The following is a 26871-nucleotide window of genomic DNA, read 5'->3' on the forward strand; positions in this document are numbered from 1 at the left end:
GTCTGATCTTGTGGATCAGAGTGTATTTAATTTTATCCCAGAGGGGGAACATTCAGAAATTTATAAAATATTGTCTTCTCATCTGCTGGAAAGTGATTCACTGACACCAGAATACTTAAAATGTAAGTAGTTATTGCGGGTTAACCCCAGTGGGCAGCTCAGCCCCACATAGCCACTTGCTCACTCCACCCAGCAGGATAGGGGAACAGAATTGGAAGAGTAAAAGTGAGAAAACTCATGGGTTGAAATAGAGACAGTCTGATAGGTAAAGAAAAAGCCACATGCACAAGCAATGCGAAATAAGGAATTCACTACTTCCCATTGGCAGACAGGTGTTTAGCCATTTCCAGGAAAGCAGAGCTTCATCGTTGTGTAATGGTTACTTGGGAAAACAAACACTATAAGCATAAATGCCTCCCCCTTCTTCCTTCCTTCCCCAGCTTTTATTGCTGAGCACACTGTCATATGGTATGGGATATTCCTTAGGTCAACTGTCCCGGCTATGTCCCCTCCCAGCTTCTTTGCACCCCCTGCCTACTCGCTGGCAGAGCAGTGTGAGAAGCAGAGATTGCCTTTGCACTGTGTAAGCACTGCTCAGCAATAACTGAAATATCCCTTTGTTATCAGTGCTGTTTTAGTCACAAATCCAAAGCACAGCACAATATGAGCTGCTGTTAAGAAAATTAACTCTATCCCAGATGAAATCAGTATGGTAGTTGTGTTAGAAATAATCTGCTTTGTATCACGTGTGATCAGTTCTTTTCTTCCATTGGTATTTAAGCAGAAACATATGGATGAGCCCTGAAGAAAAGCAGCACTTTGTAGGGTTTTTTTTTCCTCCTGAAGAGTAACATTTTCAGCATTGCATTGCATGTCACTGACTTTCCCATGTATTAGAAATGTTCGTCTTGTTTATATAGCTTCTAGTTAGACAGTCATAGCAGTTGGCAAGAATAAAAACAAAGCAGCCTAATGGGTTTTGGAAGTGTATGCTTTAGTAAACTGAAGTTTAGGGCAGCTGCTTCTTCAAAATAGCTATAGTTTTGGGGGAGTTTCTATGTCTTTAGCATTCAGGCCCTTCATGCACAAATTCTAAAGGAGTTCTCCTTTTCTTTAGGTTAGCTAGTATCATGCTGGTTAAAAGGAGAGGCTGTGTAGCCATTTATAATCACAACATTTACAGTATCTCAATAAGTATGCAGCTTAATTATTCATGCTTTCCATTTCATGTTGCCTGTGAGCTTCATCAAGCATGTAGCCTTTTACTTTTTTTATTCTTTTCTCAGCAAAAAATCAACTAGAATTCTGTTGCCATATGCTGCGAGGAACAATAGATCCAAAAGAGCAGCCTACATACGAGTATGTAAAATTCATAGGAAATTTCAAGTGTTTGAATAATGGTAAGTAATTTCAGCTATGTTAGAGTGGAATACTTAGGCAGCTTCACAGCTAAACAGGCTTGGGACCATTGTGCAAACTTAATGACGAACTAAAATCAGTCTTTCAATAGAAGAGCTTGAAGTAGAGTTATAGCACTTCTATTTTGTTTTAATGAAAATGAAGAAAAACTGCCGATCATGTATTACACATCTGTGCACTGGAATGCAAATTGTAGTAATGATGTTTAATGCTTTCAATTAAAGAAAACTAGTATCTTGTAAAACATTTTTTAAAAGAATGTAAGAGAAATTTAAGCAAACACTTTAAATAGCCTGAATTTAGTTAAGCATACTTAAATAGGTGACTAAGTGACTCGAAGATCAGCGGTACCGAGTACCTGCAGTTCTCATTATGCAGTGAGCTGGGAAGTAAAATGTTTTTCCCCCCATTTCAGTTCTGTGCTTTCACTGACAGAAGTTACCACTCAGATGAGTGGATGGGCCGTTAGTTTTCTGCACTGAGTTCCTTCTCCCTTCCATTGATTTTTATTAGTTATGTACTAATGTTATTGCTCTGTACTACATCTCTAATCTGTTTGGCCAGCCTGTGCTGACTGTTTACTTGAAAGGCATGTTTATTTGGTCAGCCAGACAAGTGGGTTTTGTAGTGTGGTCAGCAGTAGATCTTCATAAAGATTACCCACAAAAATATTATCAAAAACAGTATCTGGTAAATAAACATATGTTTTTTTTTTAATGTGATACCAGTATTTTTCTCACAAAATGGGGAGAGGTTGAGTCTTAGTGCCAAACGCAGATATGTAATATTATAGGAAACACAAGACATAGGCCTGAAAAGGCCAATTATGGTGCTAGTCTTGGAAAGAGGAGTAGTTGGGAAACTGCAGACCTATGGGTTGCAATTCAATATTGGGAAATATTCTAGCACAAATAATTAAACTATATGTGAGCCTTAGGAAGCTAGCAAGGCATTGAATAGCAACCACTGTGGATTTTTCAGGTAGAAATAGCATCAAGTCAATTCAGTGTCTCCCAAAAAGTAACATGCTGTGTGAATAACAGGACAAAGCGCAAATAAATGATGGCCTTTTATAATATGCTTCTGACAATTATCACATTCTGTTCTCACAAACATGTAAGGGAAGCACATGTTAATTGAAATTGGTGGAGAGTAGCTGCAGAAACTGGTTGGAAAGGTTGTCAGTGTTCACTGTCAAAACAGTTTTAATGGGCTACTACTGGCTTTGATTTTCAAATCAATTAATTAATGTTACGAATAATGGAACGTAGCTTGCTGTCATGAAATGATGCAAGGACACTAAAAACAGGGGATTCAGATGCAAATTTAGAAGATATTTTGGGGGAAAAAAAACAAGACCAATTGACTAAGAACAAGTACAAGCTACTACATTCAGGAATAATAAATGAAATATATGAATAAATATATGAAAAATAAATGAACAAGGAAAAAGGTTACAGTCAGCTAAAGGACTTAGAAAATAATTTTTAGAATGATTTTCTTTAGAAAAAGGAGTTACTGTGGAATGTAAACTGAACATGACCAAGTCACCATGACCAATCACCAAATTGCAAAAATGCAAAAGTCTTTCTAAAATATAGTCTAAACCACATGAAATAATCCCTCTGCACTTCTTAGCACCCATATGTCCTTATCCAGTTTTTGACACTATTTGTGGGAAGAAGGTAAAGCAGTGGAAAGAGTTCAGAGTAGAGCAAGGAGAGCAAAAAGAAATTTAAAAATCTAACTTAAAAGGCAAGATAAACATTGAAGAACAAAGGAGAAGGGATAAGATAAAGAGGAAGGAGATTACCTGTTTTCTTTCTGATGGAAAGAGCTGTAAGCTTAAATTGCATGAAGAAACTTCAGCAGAAGTTCAAATCTACAGTTGAACTAGAACCAGTTAGGCTTGTAAGAGCCTGAGAGCATTGTGGAGTCACCATCATTAGAGCTTAATAAAGATAAACTAAATTGATATGTTCTGGAAATAAAAGATAAGGTTAATCTGCTTTGAGATCTAGTCCATCCTTTGCCCCCTTGTGATTCCCTCCATCTCTGTGATTCAGTAAGTGGAATTTGTTTGTTTTCAGCTTGGTGTCCTGATTCTGCCATGCCCATAATTGTTGTGCCTTTGACTGTTTTGTTACTTAGTTTTGTCTTCAGCTTGTGTCATTTGAATGTGATGGAAGTCTAAAAAAGAAATACTTACCTCAACATTCAAAAGAAAAAGCTAAAACTGATACAAAAGAGAAACTTGAAAGATATTTTTGAAGATGTATTCCAGTCATTTTTAGTAGTTATGAAGAGGGATTAGAATTGTTATTAGTTTCCTAAAACTGCTTTGTCAGAGATAATATCATCTTAAATGTAATTTTAGGTCTTTGAGAAAGTTATTTGGTGGTTGTGTTCCCATTACTACTGTACAGCTACTATTCCTGTGTATATATGTCTATGTATTATATGTAGCATTTTTCTTAATGCATGTTAAGTTATAAGCAAACCACTTTAGATAAATATTGGGCCATTTGTCCTGTAATATTACTGCCATTTTCCTCCATGCTTGTGTTGTAATCTGTGTTGACCTCATCTGTCTTCTCTCAGTTCCTAACTCAGCGCACAATGGTTTTGAAGGAACTATTCAGCGATCCCACCGGCCTTCGTATGGAGACAAAGTTTGCTTTGTAGCCACAGTTAGATTAGCTACACCTCAATTTATCAAGGTATGTACAAATGGAATAACTTTTATATCATTTTTAAATGTACTGTGAACAGGAAAACTTCAAATACTATTAATGAAAACCATAAGGCATTTTATTACATGAAACTGAAGGTGTCTGTTTCTTACTTCATGTACAAATAGGTTAAACGTTAAGTATCAAATGAAGTTCCTATGGTGAGTGCCATTTCTAAATAGTCATATAAAATAGTAATATGCAAGAAATAAATTTAGAAGTCCATAGGAATATGTTTACCAAGTTTAACTTAAACACACAATGAAAGATAACACTGAGATCTCACTTTCACTGGAAAAAGGAATAATTTTAGTTGACACTTGGATGTGAATTTTACGCTGCTGATGATCTTGTAGTTTGACACAGAAGCAAATCTTCTAGGGCTTAATGAAAGCTTGAATTATTCGTCAGCAACTGGGAGCCAAGTTTGAGTTAAAGATCTTCCATTTTGTTTCAGTACTGGTTGTTATTCAATAACTTGGTTGTTTGAAGAGAGCGTTTTGCTTAACTGCGAATGCACAGTCAAGGTATCTTTATATGTTTAGAATTGGATATGTGTGAAATTTAAAGACTTTACTAAGTATAAGCCCATTCCTCACCAAAATGAATCAAAATAAATACTCAGGATACAGTATAGGATCGTCTGTGATTGTGATTCAGATTATATATTTTCTACGAATACATTAATCAAGGTACAGGATAGTCTACAATCAAACACTTGTTTTTACAATTCAGTTTTAAAGAAATGCCATGAAATGTATATGCCACATGATTAAGCTGCTGTCTGTCATGCAGAACTTTTTGAACATTTAAATACTCTGCATATAAGTTGAATGCACTAGTGTCTTAAGCTGAAGATTGTTGGTGGTATGCTCTGAAGACATGGACTACATACTTTGCACTTTGAAAATGTAGTACGGAGCCTGTGGAGAAATCATATAAACTACTTCAGTTCTGCCAGGCTGAATAGGGGTTAGATCGCTTCAGACTGCACGCCAGAGAGAGTTTGTTGTTTATTTTTCTTGAAGCCCTGGAAATCTTTCATCTGACACTTTTCTTCCCATGCTGGTCTAAATAATGTTCTTCCTGTTATGCCTACAGTTGGTAGAGATGTTAGATGTGTGGGTTTTGTTTCATGAAATACTTGGGGAAAAAAGACCAACCCGGCAGTATTTGTAAATATTTTTCTATTTTAAAGTCTGACAGTTTAGAACATAGTATAGTAAAACTTTTGTGTTTCCTACTTCTGGAACAGGACATTTGGAAGTTGAGGAAGATCCATATATGATCTTTCAGGTCTTTCAGTCTCCTGAGGGTGAAAGCCTTACAGATTATACTTTGGCCAAACTTTCAGTTGTCTTTACCTGAACTTCTGAGCCCCTAGTGCCCAAGGAAGCTTTCACGTTGCAGAGGTTTTAAGATCCTCTGAAGGGTGTCGACTAGTGCTGTTTGTCTGAGAAATATTCTTGTAAGAAGACTAATATTAGAATGAAGACTTTTAATCTGACAATACTTGTTTATATTCGTTTCATACCTTATGTTGTTACTGAGGCTAGCATTGACTAGACTCCAGCAAATCACTGTTGTGTCAGGAAATTTACCATCCCAGTAACTTTATTAATAGTTGCATGTTGCAGCCAGTAATGAGAGGTATATTTCAGTAGTGGATTGCCTTATTTAAGGTACAACCTACCTGCTCATCTGCCACTTTTTCTCTTTATTTCAGATGGTATACAGTTCTGGTTTTTGGTGTGGGGTTTTTTTTTACCTAGAATGTCATTTCTCAATGATACACAGTGCTTTTGCAGAAAGCCGTAGTATTCAGGACAATAATCTCTGAAATTTCACTTTTTTATTTTCTGCATATGACCGCACCACTTTTGTAACAAAATGTGCCACAAATTTTGCTTCCCAGTGAAGGGATTTGGCTCTACACATTCTTTAAAACATTTGTCTTGCATTTTGTCTGGTAAATGATTGAATCCTATCAAGAAAGCATGATTTGTCCAGCCAAAAGGATTCTACAAGAATACTTTTTGTTACGAATTAAAGTCCTTTCTTTTCTAGATGCCTTGTTGACAACTTCAACAAGATGCTTTGTTGAACAAGATTAGCTTCTGCCCAGGGGTATTTTACAGTGGAATATCTGTAAATCACTAATATAAATGCATTGAGTAATCAGATACTAACCTGCTGCCAGCTCTTCTCTAACAATGGTGTTTTCACTGTGATTTTACTGCCTGCACTTAAGTTACTTTTACTTTTGTTTTGACTTGTGTCAAAATAATTAGATTAAAAGAAACAACAAATCGAAAGTATATCTCAAGGATATATGCTTGCTCTGTCATTTCTTTTACTTTGCTGTGAGTGGTGCTTTATTAAATGCTGTAATCTTAGGGAAGTAGATGAGCTCTGGGTTTTAGGGGTAGTTTCAGTTTTGAAGGTTAAGTCTTGCTAACTGAAAGTCACACCAAGAGTCACAGATTTGTGCCCAGAGTGATTTTGTTCAATACCTCCATCGTATAACTCACTTTCTGGTCATTGTCTTTAGATTTTACACTGATGAAGTGGAGGAAAAAACATTGCCTAGATATGTTAACTTTTATCTTTCATAGAAAGAAAATTTAGAAATACCTATTCAAAGAACTGCAAAATATCCACTTAAACTCTTTGTATTATAACCTGAAAGAATGAAAAGGAACAACAATTAGTCTTCTACCGTATTTTTTGACAGGGCTATTTTAGTTACAGATGTTTGCAGAGCAGCAGTATGCTCATCTGCCCACATGTGTCATGAATACTATGTCAGTGCAGCAGCGGCTTCCATATTGTCGTCTTTAGGAAACTGTTGTGGTATCTGGTCATCAATCAATTCTGCTGTGTTCCTGGCAGTGGGAACACCACTGCAAGCTCCTACAAGTGTCACAAAAGTCTGCAGGTGTCCAAAAAAGAAAGCTTTACTGATTTTTAATTTTATTGTAATTCTTTGAGGGATGTATTTGTATATATGCATGTAGTCCATCCTCCATCTTTCTTCTTGTAAGGCAGTACTAGAGGAGTTTGCCAAAGAACCGACTGGCATCGGGTGCTTGCTGCCTTGCTGCCTCAGCATGAGGCACAGTACTTCGTGGGGCATCTTTACCTCTCTGAAAGGGGACAATAGAAATTTACTGACACGCACTGATCGCCCATATGTCTGAGCGGAATACATCTAAAATGACATGCAGAATACCTTGAGGGTTTGTTGTAATTGTGGAAATACAGTAATTCTCTTACTGTTCATGAGTTCTAAACATACGAATAGTGTGTTATTTGTAGTACATGTCTGTGCCTTCAAGGCAAAGTGATTTTTAGGGTACCTTGTACTCACTAAAAGGAAGAATCATATTCCTAAAGTCAAAATAACGTGACCATCTTGCTAATGTTGGTTTTTACCCATTATAAGCATATACAGTAATCAGAGTATCTGCTGAGAGTGTTTCATCTCTTCTTTTGCTTGTTAGAAGTTAAAACCATAACTGCAGGAACTATTGATTCCTGCTTGTACTGCTGTGTTTGTAGATACTGAGTCTGAGTTTAATCTCATGCTGGAGTTGTTCCATTTAAATCAACTGGGTGTCAGCCTGGCACAGCTGAGATTAGATTCTACCTCAGTACTATGCATACAAACAAGCAAAAACAATGAAGCGGTCTAAAAATAACATTATAACTATTGTGGATTTATCTACTAACTTTAGGTAAGTCTGAATTTCAAAAGAGTTTATGAATTAGAATAGAGCAGTTTTGAGAGAGATTTTTTTATTTTTTTACTTTTTAGGAAATGTGCACTGTTGAAGAACCCAATGAAGAGTTCACATCTAGACATAGCTTAGAATGGAAGTTCCTATTCTTGGATCACAGGTGCAATTCCTTCTATGTATAGCAGCAATAGTAGCTGAATCACAGTGGTGTCTGTAATATTTAGAGTTCACTAATCGGCATTAACTACTCATAGCTTGTGTTGGGTTTAATTTTTGATTTTTTTCAGAGCGCATACTGTAAACAAGAAAAGTTATAATGAAATAATTTTGGGGGATTTTTTTGTGTGGAAATAAAATGACATTATTTTTTGTATTAATTAGGGCACCTCCGATAATAGGTTATCTTCCATTTGAAGTTTTGGGAACGTCAGGCTATGATTATTATCATGTGGATGATCTAGATAATCTGGCAAAATGTCACGAGCATTGTGAGTACAACTAAGTTGCTACGATGAACAGGTTTGCTTTATAGATGTCAGTTTAAAGTTTGTTAAATTGTACAAATTTTGTAGTGAAATTTTGTGATACATTTGAGTGAAGTGTCTTTACTTCCCTTCATTTGACATTATTGCACTGCTGATCTTCATCTTTTTTCTTTTGATACAGAACTACAAAACAGATTTATGTTTATCTTGTAATTTAGAGTCTTCATTGTGGTAAATTGTATTGCACAGCACTGTGACTAATACTTCTCCAGTTCTTCCAGTAGCATTTAAAAGGCTCTGTGATGTTTAATAAATGCAAAAATTGTTTAAACATGTAATAGAATAAGCTTTCTGTCTAGCTATGGTTTTCTTTATGAAGCTGTACTTAAATTTTTTGCACATAAATTTTTCAGAATATGTAAAAAACAAAAACCCAGAAAAATGGAAATTTGAATTCTGCAGTTCTCTGAAAAATGCAGTGTAAATTTTTTTAAAGAAGGCTACACTTTTAAATCTGTTCATAGTCATTGTTATAATACTGGATTTGGACACGGTTTTGGGCCGTATGAAGCTAGGAAATAATGTTTATTATGTAATTGCAATATTTACAGACTGGAAAGGCAGTAAACTTTATTCTTCGCTTTTATAGTAATGCAATATGGGAAAGGGAAGTCGTGTTACTACAGATTCCTTACAAAGGGACAACAATGGATTTGGCTGCAAACACATTACTATATCACGTATCACCAGTGGAATTCCAGACCAGAGTTTATTGTCTGTACGCACACTGTTGTAAGGTAAGTTATCTTTTAAAAATCTGTATTGGAAAAATTCTAATGGCATGGGAGCTGGTATTTTTGGAGGTAGAAAAATCATAGCAGTTTAAAGAATCGTTGGAAAACTTCCTGGGGTACTTTGTAAGCAAGGTACCTGTGAGGAGTTTGTTTTCTGAGGTATGCTTTTTAAATCATCCAAGCATATAGTAGTCATATTTGGTTTGTTCTTCTAGTTATGCAGAAGTTAGAGCAGAAAGACGGCGAGAACTTGGTATTGAGGAGTCTCTTCCAGAGATAACAGCAGATAAAGTGAGTGTCTTGTATAATTTTATCTTACCTCTTCTTTCTTTCATACTGAAATTAATATGTAAGCAAACACACAGCTGCAAGAAATGCTTTGTCCTGTTACAGGTAAAGTAATTACTTTGATCTCTAAACAATATGACTATTATAAATGATTAAAGAAGTCTAGGAAGGGTGTTTGTTTAACTGTATTCTGCCCTGAACACTTACCCTCCTCTTTTCAGGAGTTCTTGTGCATGTAGTTATAACATGGCAGCATCCATAAGTCCTTATTAAGATCTGATTCCTGCAGAGTTTGGTTCATAAATAAATGTTCTTCCTTACTGGAAGCACCCATAATTTGAAAAGCCAAGGTCAACACACAAAGATGGTTTAAAGGGATTCAGAAGAGGAAAGCAGGACCTGTTCCATTGTGTGACTGTCCCACTTCTTAGAAGTATACAAAATTCATTTTGAATTAATGTCCTTGAAAGCTCAGTGAGTCTTAGATAAGCCACCTTGTGCAGATGCTCTGTGGTGTTTTCCCTTGGCAGCAAGTTTCATTTGACAGTGTTCCTTTTAGTGGAATTAACTCATCCTTCCTCAAAAGAATAAGCAGTTCACTTACTATGCACATGTTCAGAGTGAATTGAGTTGCTAGAGAAGGTCAATTCAGCAGTCAGTTTGTGGCCTGTGTCTTGCATGCATTTTGGTTTCTAGGCTTGTATGGCTTTGGTTTGGTCTCTTTTCCAAGGATAAAAGCTGCAAATGGAAACTGAGCTTGCAGATATCAACCAGACCACTACTTCTGTACAGTCACCTGTGTAAGGGGGGGTTGATTAAACACAGCATAGTCTTAGATATTTGCTAACAGAAATGTACATTGTGTGCTGAATTGGATAAAATAATTGTTGTTTGTGTGTGTCTCTTCAGAGTCAGGACTCTGGGTCTGACAATCACATAAACACAGTGAGCCTCAAAGAAGCACTGGAAAGGTTTGATACCAGCCCCACACCTTCTGCTTCCTCCAGGAGTTCAAGAAAATCTTCACATACTGCAGTATCAGATCATTCATGTAAGCACCAACTGTTGAAAATTGCCTTCCTAATGAAGGCTTTTTCTACTTTAATTAAATGCATAACTAGCATTTAATAATAATTTTGTGAAAAGTGTTCGAGTAAAAATGTCCTTTCTGATGGTTCAGAGATCTGCTGACCACTCAGATTTTCAAAGGTCATCTAGTGACTTCTACTTCTAAAAGTACAATAGCAGCCTATTTCAGTCCATCAGATTGCTTTATTGTTGGATAGTCTGGGTGAAAAAAAGAGTCCAAGCCTTTAGCTTTTTTTTTGTTCATTAAACGCTTACTGTGGTTTGATTATCGCCTTGCAGAATTGAGATTACTGTTAACATGCCTCTTTCTGTTGTAACTCTGTATGTTGTCAGCAACACCAACTAAAATGACGGTGGACACTAGCACTCCTCCAAGGCAAAGCTTATCTGGTCATGAAAAGACTGCGCAAAGACGATCATCTCTGAGTAGTCAGGTAACTCTTCAGAGAAAAATTTTGTACTTTATCAGTGTAATTCACCATTAAAAGGTATTATTAAGTCCATATGACCATTGTTTTATTTTGTCTGAAAATACATAATTTAAACTGTAACAGTTTTACTTGGAATATGTGACTATCAGAATTGTATCATCAATATGCGACTTGGGTATACTACATTTTAAGGGAATACAATAATTACACATATAATTATATATTTTTTGGCATTAGGGTTTGCAAAATTGTGTATGAATCTGCTTTCACTCATACATAACTTCTTTCTATGATTCTGCATTTTTAATATATATGTATATAAGCAATTATATACATACATATAAAAAATTGCTGATATAATGCTGCGTATCCCTATAGAGAATTCATATAGATTTATGACTCTGATAATATTTGTGAGTACTTTCATATAGTTTCTGAAATCTTGGTGACATAAGAAAATGTACTTTATGAGTGTATTTTTCATGTTCCAGTTGAACTAATACATTCACTTCAAAAATAGAGTGTGTATTAAATACACATTTTTTAAAATTACTAGTTTAAGAAAAAATTGAAGGTGTCAACTTCCAAACTGGTTGAAAAAGTTTTCCCTTACTACAAGTAAAACTTTTTAAAAAGTTGTAATTGTAATTACTGTTTTTTCCTGCTTTGTATCTACTGTTTTTATATATTTTTAACAGTGGAAAAGTTGTTTTTTAAATATATAATATGTATATAATCAATTGCTCTTGTGTCCTTAATTCTCTAATATTTAAAGTTAGCTATTTCAGGAAATATTTGTTTTTATCATATGTTCATATGATGCAATTTTGGAATTGACACTTCAAGTAAAGAAATATTTCATGTCAAGTACGAAGTTCATTCTCTTCCAGTTATGGAATAATTTTTTTAAATCCTAGTCTTTAAGCTCCCAGTCTCTTGGACAACCAGTAGCGCAGCCGACGATGTCTCAGCCTGCAACTTTACAGCTCCAGTCTGGCATGTCCCAGGTACGGATTAAGTTGGTGTATTGTTTATTTTTTAAACAGTCTTGTTCTGAATATAAGGTTAAAATCTCTTTCAGAAATTGAATTCTTGGGTGCCAAAGTCACCTGTATCATTATTCTCTTGAAATAAGCAAATTCCCCAATTTGACACTTTTCCTTTTTTTTGTTTGTTTTTGGTTTTATTTTTGTGGATATAGTTTTCAGCCTTGGCCATTAGAAACACAGATAACACCAGATAAAATATTTTAGGATATGAATTTAAAAATCCATCTACTATGCTGTTAACTTTCTACACGTATGCTTGTAACACAAGGCAACTTAGTCTACGAAATAGTTTTGTGAAATAGGAACAGCAGTATCAGGTCCAACTGAAGATATATGCCCTGTAGATGGGATATAAGTATCAAAAGGTTGTATTGACTCGTAGCCCACAGGACATGTCTAGGGAAGAATAGAAATGGTAAACAATTTCTTGTGGGCTGAGCCTTCAACAGTTTGTGACTGAGGGTATTCCCAAGTTATTTGCATATGTTTTAGCTCTAGGTGAATTTTTTTTGGTAAACTGGTAACAATTCTAATTTTTAACCTGAGAGCTTCAACATCTGCAGTACCATGTAAATTATTAAGGCTTTTCATAGACTCTTGGTGATTTTGACACCAGTCAATTTCTTTTGCTATGGAACTTTTTTTTAGTTCAATTCTGGTGCATCAGTTAAATGTGACATCAGTTAAATGCGAGTTCTGTGACATTTTCACACTAATGAATTTGTCCTCATATTATGGTTATTAGCTGTTTTAAAAAGCAGTGCTTGATTTCTTTGCTACTGTGGAGGAGTGTATTTACTGCTTGTAAATAAAATTTCATTATTTTTACTCAGCTTTTAATTTATTCATCGCACTACAGCCTGTGTTTCAGTTTTCAGCTCAATTAGGAGCTATGCAGCATCTAAAGGACCAGCTAGAGCAAAGAACACGCATGATAGAGGCAAATATTCATCGGCAGCAGGAAGAGTTGCGTAAGATTCAAGAGCAGCTTCAAATTGTCCACGGTCAAGGACTCCAGGTGAGTTAGCGTAACTCTTACAGGTTTGATCTGTAGAGAATTTAGGCATCTAAAATGAGACTTGGGCACTTAACTCTACAAGTTGATCCTCCCTACCCCCTGTCAGCTGCCACCTGGACCTAATGTGCATAAAATCCATAGCCTCTGAAGCTATTGTTCCTGAGATACCTGCCACTGGTAGGCCCCAGTGTATCTTGATATTGAGCAGCTCAAGCCTAGCTTATGCCTAAACCTAAATGTAAAAAGATGCAGTGGTTATTACTTCTTCCATAGTTTTGCAGCCATTACAATATTCATCCAAAATGTGCAAGATAAGCATTTATTTCCCCTTTTATCTGAAGTGTGTCAAATTCATACCTTTTGTTTCTTAAACAGTCCTAACTATCAGGCTATGGTCCTCTTACACACCTTCCTGGTGAAGTGGTTCCACTTTGCATGGTATATACTGAAGTAGATATTAAGCCAAAAAGACAAGAAGTCAAGAGGATGCATTACTCGGTCTAGCAGCTGACTACCTCATTTCTGTATTTTAACCAGTATATTTTTTTCTAATTTTGTCATTCTCTTTCCAGCAGCTATCTTTGGAAGACAAAAAAGATCCTATTGGGTTTTTCTAGTTAAACAAACAAACAAAAAAACCCAAACCAAAAGACTAAAATACACCTTAAGGAAAGAATACAAATTTTTAGTGAGGACTGTGAATAAAGAGTAGAAAAATGTACTTTCTGGAAGTATTGAATATGTTGACTGAATTCTGTTGAAGAGTAGGAGTTTCTGGCATGTGCCATTTTCAGTGTTTTATCTTGTCTGGGGTAAGCCTGCCAGCAGTAGGCTGCCTTATAGATGCCTCAAAATGAATGATTCACAGCTTTCTTCCCATGCACTGTGGAGGGACCTTATTCAGGACTGTGGAAACTAGTGAAAAATATCCAAGTGCTGCACATTCTACCTTTTTACCCTGCCTTGTTGCAGTCTTGGGCCTAAGTTTTTGTAAAGGCTCAAATATTGTTGTGCTGAATTCAGTTTATTACAGTAATGTTGGAAAATTCAGTATAATAATTATGATTTCTTTATTGCCAAGCAAGATTATGTTCATGGTGCTATGCATGGATCTGTTGATTCTGAGATTTTCTTCATTTGAACTAGTTTCACTGCTGGAGATCCTACAAATAGAAATGTGATTTCAAATACATTTTGTCTTTAGACAGTTGTAGACTTTGTTACAAGTTAGTCTCTAAATAGTACTTTTTCTTTAAGAACATACATAATTTTAGATAATTTATAATTTAAATCTTTAAGAACAATACTAAACAGTGTTTAGGGCTCTAGAAATCAGGATTCTGATTCTTATTGGTTACAGTAGAGTCTCTGAATACTGACGTGATATGGGAGTCTTTATCTTATATTGATTTAAAAGAATTAAGTTTAGTTTCTCTAAAACATCTTGAACAATCAATTAAAAGCTAACTTGTGGTTTTTTTTTTTTTAAGATGTTCTTGCAGCAATCAACTTCTGGACTCAACTTTGGTTCTGTACAACTTGCTTCTGGAAATTCTTCAAATGTTCAGCAGCTTACACCAATAAACATGCAAGGTCAAGTTGTTCAGACTAATCAGACTCAAAGTGGGATGAACACAGGCCATATAAGTACTCCCCACATGATACAGCAACAGCCTTTGCAGAGTACTGCAACACAGGTAAAATTGTCATTATTGATTTTGCTGAATAGAATATGTACTCAAAACTATAACTGAAACACAACAATAGCTTCCCTGACAGCTGTCTCCCATTTTTTTTTAAGTGTCCTTTGAATTATATTCATTTCTTCATGTTCCAAGTTTTACAATTGAAGTGCACTTCTTTATCTTGCTAGTGCACTTTCAGATCTTGTTTTTATTTTAAAACTTAGGCATATAAATAATTAATAATAAGTAGCTTTTTTGAACGTCCAGTACCAAGAAGACTTTTAGCTTGCCTTTTTTGAATGGCTGTGAATTGTCTGTTAACAGAACACGTAACACGAGATTTGTACTAGGTGAGCTTAAAACCTAGTGTCCAGACAGTGGTCTACAGCAAATACCTAGAAAAGCATAGGAACAGGACAAGCCTATATTGGTGCTTCTGCAGTTGACTTTTCTACTCTTCAGCAATTTCAGTCGGACGCCATAGGAGTATCGCATAATATCCTGTGATGGATTTTTCTTCTATGATTTTTTTCCCGTTTCTTCAGATTCAATGTAAACTTTTGCAGTTCACAGTATCCAGTAGTGAGTTCTACAGCTTTACTTTCTGTGAAATATGATTACGTTTGTTTTTTAAACTTGCCACCCAGCTTATATACTGGGAAAAACATTGAGCAGCTATTCACTTTTCATCTTCAGTCATACATGATTTCAAAGTCTTCTGTCACATGTTATCTCCATAGAAGCTGAACACTTCTAATGAGTTTGACCATTTTTGTGTATGGTGCTCTCTTTATACCTCTGATCTCTGTGGTCACCCTCCTCTGTACCTTTATCCAAATTCCATACTTTCTTTTCGAGATCTGTAGAGGCAGACTAGTGGTGGACGGTGTTACCATCTCAGCAGTAAGCTTGTTCCAGACTTTCAAGTAAGAAATTGAGTGACGTGATGTGCATGTTTTAGTCAGGCTGGTACAGACACGGTAAAAGAGTGGAAACTAGGATCTTGAACAAACAGTATGCAAGTAGCTGAAAAATTCAGGAAAAAAATAACCTGAAGAGAAGAAGGGGTTAAACTTAATAGATTTTCAGATGCCTGAGGGTCAGTCCTACCTCCAAATCCTCAGTTGATAGAAATACCTGTCAACTTTCTATTACAAATGAGTTCTTAATTTAAAAACACTGCAGTTGTGAAGTATGGGCAATGACAGTGATAAGGAGAGCTGTAGTACCTGGCTATTTTTAAATTACTGTCCCAACAATATTTTTTTCTTTTCAGCATAATCAACAAAATGTTCTTAGTGGACACAATCAACAGTCTTCTCTTGCCAGTCAGTCACAGAACACAGTCTCGGCACCTTTGTATAACACTATGGTGATTTCTCAGCCAACAACAGGAAATGTGGTCCAGGTTCCTTCTAGCTTACCACAGAACAATAACCAGAACGCTGCTGCAGTAACCACTTTTACACAGGATAGACAAATCAGGTAAATCTTCAAGACCAATATTCAGATGACTCGCTATGATGAGCTTACATAGCTTGTACCTCATGTACAAAAGGAACTAAAGTAGCATTAAAAAAATCACGTGGTTTCTTATTTTAACTATATATGGATACAACTGTTAAACTGAACTTTGCCCAAAATAATATGTTTGCAGGCATATCAAAACCCATGTTTTTCTAGCAAAGTATGAACCTGACAAATCTGCATTTCTCAAGTGCACATGGTGCTTGATTTTTTTTTTTTCCTAAAGGGACTCCAAATGTCTTTTTCCATTAACAGATTTTCTCAAGGTCAGCAACTTGTAACAAAACTTGTCACAGCCCCAGTAGCATGTGGAGCGGTAATGGTACCAAGTACTATGTTTATGGGACAGGTGGTGACAGCTTATCCCACTTTTGCTGCCCAACAGCAGCAGCCACAGACTTTGTCAGTAACGCAACCGCAACAGCAGCAGCAGCAGCAGCAAAGTCAGCAAGACCAGCAGCAGCAGCTCACCACAGTTCAGCAACCAGCTCAGCCACAGCTGACCCAGCACCCCCAACAGTTCCTACAGGTAATGCAGCATTCTCTACAAATTTTTCCAAGTCCTGACACTTTCAGCATTGCTAGCTTATCCTAGGGGTGCTTTATCTGAAAACAGAGTGCTTAAAATAACCTGTGAAGCAGCCTGATGCATGAGATAAGTTTATTTTATAGATGTTCTCTAAAATCTTGCTACTTAAAGGAGAGACTGTAAACTGAATTACTTACAGTCTTTCCTGTAATTTCACTCTATGCTTGGTCCTGTTTTATATCTTCTTCCCTTTGAACTGCTGCTCGCTCTTTGCATTCACATAATAATGCAAGAAGGTGTGAGAGATGATCTCAAACAGAATTGGTTGCTCTGGAAAGCCGCGTGCAGCCCAAAGCAAGACATGGCCCTGTAACATGAGGCATGAACATTTGTCTAGGCTACAGGGGAGGCTGAGCAGCAAGTAACCTTGTAAGCAGAGAGTAGAGAAGAATCTTGGTTTAGTGTAGAAAGAAGAGAGATTGGATCAAAAGAGAAGGAAGGCAAAACCCGAGAGGGTTAGAGACAGATAAGGGATGCCTCCGAAAAGAAAAGAACCAGAACGTAGAAAGAATTTATATGGAAATCTGTTACCATTTGTTAATTCCAATTAATTGCTGGCACACAGCTCACCTAGCAGGTGATGTTGGGGCAGGAGATGTAGTAGTAGCTAGAACACCAGAGAGGAAGTGACTCCAAGAAGGCATGGGTTAAAAGATCTTAATTTGGCCTCTAATGTTGCCTTCTCCACAGACAGACAAAGTCAATGTAACTATCACGATGTAGTTTGTGCACATTCTTAATATTCTTTAACTACTCTGGGAATGTAATTTTTTTTTTTCACTCTTTAAGAGCATGCATAATTAAATCCTTATTTTGCAAGTATTTCTTCTTTCTTACTATGTGTGGTCTCCCATTTGCACTAAATGAGGGATTCTGTGCAGAGGTGGAATATATACAAATGCAGTAAGTAATTGGAGGCTTAAAACCTATGTTTGTATGCACAAGGAATGGATATGGTTCTGTTTAGGGCTGAGTAAAATTTTCTTTCACTAGGTCATTGACAGAAAATATTGACTTGTTGAAAAAGTCTTTCATGGAATCGTACCAATTTCAGTCACACATCAGGCAAAGGCTTTTCAGCTGCAAGTTGGCTCTCAAAAAGAGAGCTGAAGAATACCTAGTGATTTGAATTTCAGCACTCATTTATGTAGTGGGAGACTCTTGAACTGAATCAAACCAGAGCGCAGATTTGAACGTGTTCTCTGACAACTCAGATAAATACTGTAACAACAATGCTGTTTCGCAGGTTGGTAGTGTCTGTAGCTCTGTTTGAGTTAAAAGGTTTGTACAATTTTGACTTAATTTTGGTGAAAACCAGAATATTTGTGAAGGATTAAGATCTCCAAAGGTCTGTTCCTGTCCTAGAATTTCTTTCTAGGCAAAAGTTTATTAAAGTGCTAGAATTTGAAGTGAAGCAAATGCTCTTTAAAAATGGAGAGAAGGAGCAGTGCTTTTCCTGCCTCTGCTCACTGGGGCTTCCTACACTCTTGATTCTGTGGGTGTGGCAGGCAATGTACTTTATTTTCTGCTGCAGAATGTGTTTCTGGATTGAGATGTCCAAGTGCATTTGTACCAATCCTTCATGGTTTTTCTTGGGTAACCATCATCTTTTGGTTCTAAGAAAATTAACACCGAGTACTATTTCCAGTAGTAATCAATCCCCTTCAAAGGGGATGTTTGGGCCTGCAAATGCGGCAGTTTCTTTGACTGTTCATTTTGGCTGTGGGGGATACGTGTGATCTGTGCCAAGTCATGCACTGTTTTTTCATTTGACTGCAATGACAGCCACCTGCACTTGTTAGTCCTTAAGTCCTGTTATGCTCTTGTGGTTTGAAATGGAGACAAATTGCCATGCATTCCTACCCATTGTCACTGGAAATTACAAAAACCAGTTACAGCTGCTTTATTAATTGGTCAGATGCTCTAATTAACTTTATTAGTATAAACTAATCTTTGCATTGTTTGCTGAGCTTAAATGACCAAATCAGAAGTTTATTGTGATTGAGTCCTTGTGAAAACTTAAAGAGCAGCAAGGCCTGTGTTTCTCAGTGCAGCAGGAAAAATAATCATTTCCTATGTGCATGTTTTAGACATCCAGGTTACTTCATGGAAATCAGTCAGCTCAGCTTATCCTCTCTGCTGCTTTCCCACTGCAACAAAGCACTTTTACACAGTCCCACCACCAGCAGCATCAGTCTCAGCAGCAGCAGCAACTTTCGCGACACAGAACTGACAAGATGACTGATCCTTCCAAAGTTCAGCCACAATAGTGTGGAGCTCTGCCTCTTTTTGAAGCAAACTATACCAGGAGGGGGCTGCTCTACAAGCAGTTGCACTGAGGCTACAGAGGTAGCAGTATGAAGGCTTTCTAACACCGCAGTGTTGAGATCTACTCCTAACTTCTGGAATCTGTTAAGAAAAGCCACAAGATGATGATGGGGAGATGGCCAGCGTTGATAGTTGCCCCAGTTCCTGTGTTCTAAAGGATATGCTGCCATGTGTTAATTTGTCCAGGGGAAATCTCAAAACGTGACTGAAATGAGAGGGATGCTGAAAATACTGGTATTTTTATCAATCCTGTACATTTTTAAAGTATTAAAATGGACATGGAGCAATTGTTTGAATTAGCAGAAAAAAATGCCAGGAATATAGTCCAAAAAACATCTAATTTTTTTCAGATTATTATGGGACAGTAAATATTTTTAAAATGTTGTGTGAAATCCAGTTCTCTGTTGTACAGATGCTGTAAAATATTGTGTATATGTCTGCATAAAAGGAGAAAGAGCAAAATATTTTATATGATGCATGAAAATGTAATCTGTTATTTGTAGGTTTGAACATGTTTCCCTAAATTCTCATGCCATACTCAGACTAATGTTTTCCTCTGTTCTACCCTTCTGTTTACAACATGATGCATCATTATTTTCACCCTTAATGTGGGCACAAGTCTCTTGTTTGTGCTTTGTCTGTGATGTCAGGGTTTGTTTGGTGAGATATATAGTGTGTTGGTTAGTTGACTTCTCGAGGTTAAATTATTGATGAAGCTGTTTGAACTGGTGATCATGCATCAGGGTTCAGGACATTCAGATTCATGAATATCATCCATCATTTCATAATTAATTAATCGTTTTATTTGAAAAATAGGAATTTGCACTGCTTTCTTGTGGATGGTTTGGAATTTTATTCCCCAAAGCTATCTTTTGATATAGTTCATAGTTGGAAATATTTATGTAAAAGGTTTAAAAAGACAGTAATTTTCAAGAATGTTTCAGTTATAGGAGTAATTTGCACAAAAATATATTTACATTTAATAACTTTTGGGCACTTTTTAACCACTTTCTCTGTGGTGAGAATTGTAACTTGTTAAAATATGTTGGAATCTTTTTATTCTCCTTCAAAAATTAGTCAGAATTATTAGTCAGAACTAATTCAGGGTCATTTTAACAACAACAACAAAACCCATAGTGCCTTGATTTTAATTCAGGTGATAATGTTGAACATCTTGAATTACAACGTCTTGAATCTGTAACCATTTTCAATTTTGAAGTCTTAGTACATTGTCAACCAAAATGGTGTATCTATTTCATAGCTACTTCTGTATTGTGTTGATTTTAATAATGGTCTGAGTCGAAAACATCAGCATTTTTGAGTGGTACCTCCCCTTCAAACACTAGCCAGAAACAGAGGAGTCTCTAAAATCTCAGACCTTGAAGGTAATACTCTTAAAAGATGAAAAAAAATCTAAAAGTATAGATTACTCCTTTTGCAGGAGGAGGAATAGTAAGCTGATTTTTTTGTGGTTTGGTTTTTTTTAAATCATTTTCATAATGTTTGAAGTGTGTGTTGGGGGAGATTATGATTGCATTTAACACTACCAGGCTATTGATTTAAGAGATATCACTGAACTAAGACTTCAGAAGGCAACTTTACTTCATAAAGAAAATAAAAAGTTCCAACAGATCTGATGCGCTATTTTAAGTAAACGTTCAGTAGGTTTTTATGGTACTAGTTTGTGGAAACCAGAACTTCAGAGGAAAATGAATAAATGCTGTTAGATCTGCTAATTAAAAACAAAAACAGTAAAAGCAGTTAAAATTAGTATGAGGGAGAGAAAGCTGGATGAATCTTGAATATCGAGGAGGAGTTGAATGAATGTAACCAAATGGTGATGGACTATTTTGTACTATGAAACAGTTTGATTGTATCACTGGATGAACCAAACCCACAGGAAGGTAATACCAGTTTAGCCAAGCGTTTGATACAGTTGGTTGCATTTTGAGGCTGGCCTTTGCCTCTGCACCTGTCCCACCATTAGATCTCTGTTGTTCCCAGTTATAAAGCAGGAGTTGGGCACCAAAAAGCACAGTAGTGAACAAGGAAGGAGAGTGTGAGAAACACAGTACCAAAGAGAATCAGATTGCTTCCTGCTCCGAGAAGCCTCTTGCAACCTGGAGCAAGGAACAGATGCCAATACCAAACATAGCAAAGGAACACTTCCCCTTCCCTGAAGGGATTTCTGGCATTCTCTGGGCTGGACTAACTGTCAGAAACCTGTTTCTGTAAAGTTCTAGGTAAAGAAATTCTGCCTTGCTCTACAATCCCTACCACACCATGCCACCTGTTTCTAAATTAAGCTGCGTTGACTAGAGGCCTGTGCTATCAGTACTTTTGCTTAATGGAAAATAGGTTAGATTAAAAAAAATTTAACCAATTACAATAATAAGATAGCACTAAAAAAGAAAACTGGGAGAGCTTTAACAGTGCTGTTAGAACTATTGAATAGTGGTAAAATAGGTTTATTAAGCTATTATACTGAGAATTACAGAAAATAGAGATACCAGCCAGACAGTTAATGATACAGCTTTTTATATAAAAGCTTCATTTAAACTTCTCTTCCCATTTCCCCCTTCCCAGATACTCTGGTGTGCTGCTATAGGTCTGTCGGTAAAAAGGCTAAATGAGGTGAGAGAGAAATTAGATGATGACAATAGCATGGCTGCTGAAAGAGAACTGTAGAAACACTTTGATCAAGAAGCTTTTTATAACCTCAGAGAGAGGTCATTCAATTACAGAACTACCAGCTAGTAGAGAAAGTGTAGAAGATGGGGAAATTCAAAGAAACTGGAAAAACACAGCACGCGTTTGAAAAATTCCTGCCACAACTTAAGCAAACTTTTTACAAAAGCGAGTATGCAGAACTTGGTCCAGATGCTGTGTGAGGATGCAGATGCTTTGTTTCACAGCTAGTGACAAAAAAAGTGTATTTTTAAAGGGCCTGCAGCTTCCCCTGTTGCTGAATCAATTGCTGAACTGTTCTTGAGTGTTAGTGGGAAGAGGACCAGGCTATTGCCTCTTTCTTCATCAGCCTTTTGCTTCTGCCCAACTCATTTACTACAGTCATAGACTTATTTGCAACACCCCTAATAAACAGCATGGTAGCAAATGCTGTGATGCTGCAGGTTCTGGAGCGTAAATGTTACAGAATGACTCTGACAGAAGGGAAGGAGTCTGTTAAGGAGAGGATTGTATTTATGAAGAAATGGGCTGGTGCTACATAATGGAGTGAAAGAGATGGCATCGTTGCATGGAGTTTAGGAGACAGACGTTGTTTGCCTGCGATGGGTGAGGATTTGAAGAAAAGCTTCTAAGATAACTTCAGAGAAAAAGAATATAGCTATTTTTATATTATATTTAATATATATTATATTTGTATATAAATATGAAAGGATTCTAGTAGGAGCTCTCCATATGCCTTCCATTTCATCTAGAAGGTTTACCTTCTGCACTACGGTTCCAGTGTGTCACCACCTTCTGTGGGCATCTTGCCCACTGCCAAACACCAAAATAAGCAACCCGGTATCCTTACAAGAGATAGGTTTCATTTCAGCTTTATGTAAAAATGAATAAAATGAAGCTCTATCGGGCAGTTTTTCACAGAAAAAGAAATTCTCTTAAGACTCAAATAGCACTTTCTCTTTTTTTTTTTTTTCAAGTAATAGCAAGCACTTTACTGAAAAGACTATTTGAAAAACAGCTGATTCTTTAGTCAGTGAAACTGTTAAAAAGTGGGGGGCATTGAGGAATAACATGCATAAAACTGTCAAGAGAGACATTTCTGGAAAATGTTTCTTTAATATGGTGATCCTTTGAGGCTCAAAGTGCAAGATTAAAAAGGCTTCTAAAACCGGTTGGCTTTGTGTTGTATATGGCCAGAGGAAGGGATGAATGATGATCACTTCCTTGGAAGGAGACTTTTTAAGTTGCACAGTTGCCTATGAGAGAGAATCATCTGGAGGCTCATTTGCCTGCTCAGTAATTCTAAGTGTCCCTTAGGATTATAATTTGTGTGAAAATGTTCTGAAGGTTTAAAGATGTGGCCTTTTTCAAATGCTGAAGTCGAGTTAAGAACCATTTCTATTTTCAGAGATTTAACCCAGGTATTGTTATGAGTGTTCTAAATGTTGTGGCATCAGGCGATGTAAAGCATGTCAGATTCATAAGTTTCTCTATTTGAAATCGTTATTAAAGTTAGATGTACAGTCAGAGGGCTGGAAAATGGTTATTTTGATTAAAAGGGAAAAGAGACTAGTTTTAATAATTAACCTTTTATTTTTTTACTTATCCCTGGTGGAAAAAAGTTGAAGAGAATTAAGTGAATTTGGATTAAAAAAAAAACATATTTAAACAAATCATAGTAGATGAGACAACTGTGAGAGAACATTTGAAATTATCTTGGTTGTCTGTGAGACTGGATAGTTGCTTTTTCACTATCATGATTTTTAACACTACATTCCTTGTCTGTCTTTTTTTTTTTTTAAACAGGTGATTTTAAGCTCTGCTATGCTTCATGCTTATGTCATCTGCATGAATTCTGCCAGCATGATATGCTATATTTAAAGAAATTGTACCTAAATAAAAAGGAGGGGGGAAGGGAACCCACAAAGCAAAACACTGTGTCTGAACAAAATACTGTATGGCCTAATATAGAGACCCCAGCTGAGACTGAGAGATGCTGCATTAATAGACAATCAATGGGTAATTATTTATGAAACACTTCTGGGAATGGTCTTAAAGATGTTACTGCTTTGAAAGCAGTTGGTGAGTTGTCTTTCTTTTTTTAACAAGAAAGGTAAAAATTATTTATTTTCAAATATATCAGATTGAATTTTGAGTTTTTAAGCAGTGTTGATTTCACAGTGTCTTGGGTTTCAGTTTTGTATTTTTTTAACTGGCATTAGATATGTATACGTAAAAGAAAAAAAAAAAAAACAGAAAAACCCTAGTGCCGCTCATATTGACGTCAGGAAATGTAGATGCAGTTCCCTGGTGTTCATGTGACCATTACTAACTGTCAATTTTTTAACTGAATAAATGTAACTCATTTAAAATTTTGCTTTTTGTAGCTTCTAAGGTTCTAGAAGTTTGGGGTTTTTTTCCCTGAGTTGCTTGATGTCAGTTTTATCCAAGTTCCACAGTGGAGCGTGCTCTTACCCTTCCCACAACTGTAAGAAAGGCACTCTCTCTCCCCCACCCGCAGAACCGACTCGTGAGAAGTTGCTTGATGTCAATTTTATCTTCTCTTCACTACCCAGACAAATGACTTGTGAGATTTCAGTAAAAATGCATACTGTGTTTTTTTTTTTTTGTCTTCTCTCTGTATCTCTTTATAAACGGATGCCCCACTCAAAAGGCTAGAGACCTTTGATTTGTGTATTTACATTACTGCCTGGGAGTTTGCTCACACAGCACTTGTTCGAACGTGTACCACTTACTTACACCTGCTGTTGTGCTTTTGTGTGTACAGCCCCTCTTCTCTCCAAAGAATGGAGCAGCATGGCAGGGTGTGCATACCTGCGGGGGGGCAGGGGTTGTCGAGCGTAGCCCTTCCCTCACTTTCTGGCAGGGGCAAAACACCCTTCTTTAATTCTTTCAACTCCCCTCCCTGGGTGTTTCTGCTGCTGGTTTAGTGGGCAGGGTGGTCGCAGTCTTTTCCAACCTTAATGATTCTGTGATTCTACGAATGCTCAAAGGACAGTGTTTTTTAAAGGAAGGGAGATGATCTGAAGTGGTGGCTATGCCGCTGAAAAAGGAAGAAGAGGCTTGCATTTAGCTGGCAGCACAACTCGCTTAGCAGTAACTGCGTGCTCTTTGAAGAGCTGCGTGATAACGACATGTACCTGTCAGGGTGGTCTGATCCTTTGTCCCTGATCACAGTGTGAACACTAATAAGAATCTAATAATTTGAAAAATTAATTAAGTGTTCAAGGAGAAGGGGGAGGGAAGCAGATCCTGTAATTGAAGCTGAATGCCTGGAGAAAGTGATAAATATGCTTAGCTGTTTTTACAGTCTGCAGTTCTACCACGCTAGATGCCCATGTGAAGATACTGATCTGTTGCCTTTGGGAATTAAGTAACACTTGTGCATGTTATACACTACTTCTAGATGCCATAAACCCCCTCTGCCCCGGTAGCCCAAGCAAAATTAGCTATAGATAGCATGTAGCAAGCAAGATTATCAGTTTTCATACAATTGAACTTTGGAAATATCAATATATTTTTCCATAAACTTATCAAGAAGAAGAGCTGCAGTTATAACTGCTGCCACACCTGAAGCAATGCTGCTCAATGGCATTTTGCCATTGTGCAAACTCTGAAACAAAACCCATGCTTACATGAGAATGCAACTGTTAAGTACTTGTAAAGATTAGCAATCCAAAGGTTAGCTGCACTTCTGAGACTCGGGCATTAGTGATAAAAATTCCAGAAGATTTCAGCTGTTTGAGGGTAACACATAATGAGAACAAAAATTTCCACAGTCTTACTAGCATTCTTTGTAGCATGCGGTCTCCATCACAGTCAGACCCTTTGGCAACTATGTTTTCACTTGGGGAAGTAAATTTAAATAATCCAGAAGAAATGCACATTTATAGTACATGCTACCTATAGATGGAAAAGGTTACAAGTTAAACGTAACCTGCATCAACATTAGCAAAAGCCTGTAGCTGTAACTTGCCAAGGCTGCTGACTTCAGGGGCTGTGCGAGGTCACCTATGGAAAAAATGCCACGTCAGTACAGCAAGTGCCATTACATCATTATTTCCACGTCTCTGGAAATTAAGGATAACTCAGGTTATATTAGGATAAAGCTGCCTGATCCTCTTAATTCAAGATAACAGATTATTTTTTCTAATATACAGTATCGGGGACTAACATGTAAGTAGGCTCACCCACCAACCCCTTTCTAGAAAGGCATTGTAAACCCGCTCACGTGAATACGGTGGCTGCGTTCCAGCCGCCACGCAGCCTGCCCCGAGCTGCAGGTGGCCCCATACGGCAGCCTCTCACAGCACTCAGTCAATAGAGCCACTCAGTAACTTTCAAGTTTTAAGACTTGGTATCTCGACTAATATATCTCAAAACCGCAAGCCCAAGCACCAGCCCAGCACATACACCCGTGTTGCATCGCCCTAGGAGGAACAGGCGTGCCTGCGAGCTGGACCTGTACTTCAGTTCAATAGGTTTCCTTTGTAAAACTTTGTCCTGACAGCACTCAGTCAATAGAGCCACTCAGTAACTTTCAAGTTTTAAGACTTGGTATCTCGACTAATATATCTCAAAACCGCAAGCCCAAGCACCAGCCCAGCACATACACCCGTGTTGCATCGCCCTAGGAGGAACAGGCGTGCCTGCGAGCTGGACCTGTACTTCAGTTCAATAGGTTTCCTTTGTAAAACTTTGTCCTGGCAGGACAGAAGATTAGAAGTTTACCTTAATCTCTGCTTATCGCACTTTGCCACATACAGTGTAATGAGGCAGGCTTTAACCTAAGGATTGGGAACATGCACCTTCAAAAAACAAGCACAAGCTTTTCTCATTTTAAACATCACAGTGTGAGATTTTTTTCATCCCAGTAGAGCTGACCATCATCTCCATTTTGTTTCTGTCGCCTACAAACGAGTAGTTGCAGGCAGCGCGCACTTTTAAGCCTCTGCTGTGCACACGTGCGGTGAGAGATGCACATTCCT

General features: G+C 37.1%; 1 protein-coding gene across 3 annotated transcripts in view; it reads left to right on the forward strand.

Annotated features, from left to right (window-relative positions):
- CLOCK (clock circadian regulator) overlaps window positions 1–20091 on the forward strand; it is a 32111-nt gene extending 12020 nt beyond the window's left edge. Inside the window, exons 6-22 of one of the 3 annotated variants that reach the window (XM_010297140.1) lie at window positions 2–122; window positions 1287–1400; window positions 4021–4139; window positions 7969–8051; window positions 8273–8379; window positions 9026–9173; window positions 9386–9461; window positions 10368–10509; window positions 10881–10981; window positions 11896–11985; window positions 12887–13045; window positions 13152–13186; window positions 13851–13872; window positions 14536–14742; window positions 16007–16215; window positions 16513–16786; window positions 18937–20091. In XM_010297140.1, the coding sequence (XP_010295442.1) occupies window positions 2–122; window positions 1287–1400; window positions 4021–4139; window positions 7969–8051; window positions 8273–8379; window positions 9026–9173; window positions 9386–9461; window positions 10368–10509; window positions 10881–10981; window positions 11896–11985; window positions 12887–13045; window positions 13152–13186; window positions 13851–13872; window positions 14536–14742; window positions 16007–16215; window positions 16513–16786; window positions 18937–19116 (2187 nt within the window). In that variant the 3' untranslated portion in view covers window positions 19117–20091. The remainder of the gene's footprint in view (window position 1; window positions 123–1286; window positions 1401–4020; window positions 4140–7968; window positions 8052–8272; window positions 8380–9025; window positions 9174–9385; window positions 9462–10367; window positions 10510–10880; window positions 10982–11895; window positions 11986–12886; window positions 13046–13151; window positions 13187–13850; window positions 13873–14535; window positions 14743–16006; window positions 16216–16512; window positions 16787–18936) is intronic. The other 2 variants (XM_010297142.1, XM_010297141.1) reach the window with 2 other exon arrangements.
- Window positions 20092–26871: the final 6780 nt, after the last annotated feature.

This window comes from Phaethon lepturus, unplaced genomic scaffold (genome assembly GCF_000687285.1).
Source record: "Phaethon lepturus isolate BGI_N335 unplaced genomic scaffold, ASM68728v1 scaffold6981, whole genome shotgun sequence".
Taxonomy (NCBI): domain Eukaryota; kingdom Metazoa; phylum Chordata; class Aves; order Phaethontiformes; family Phaethontidae; genus Phaethon; species Phaethon lepturus.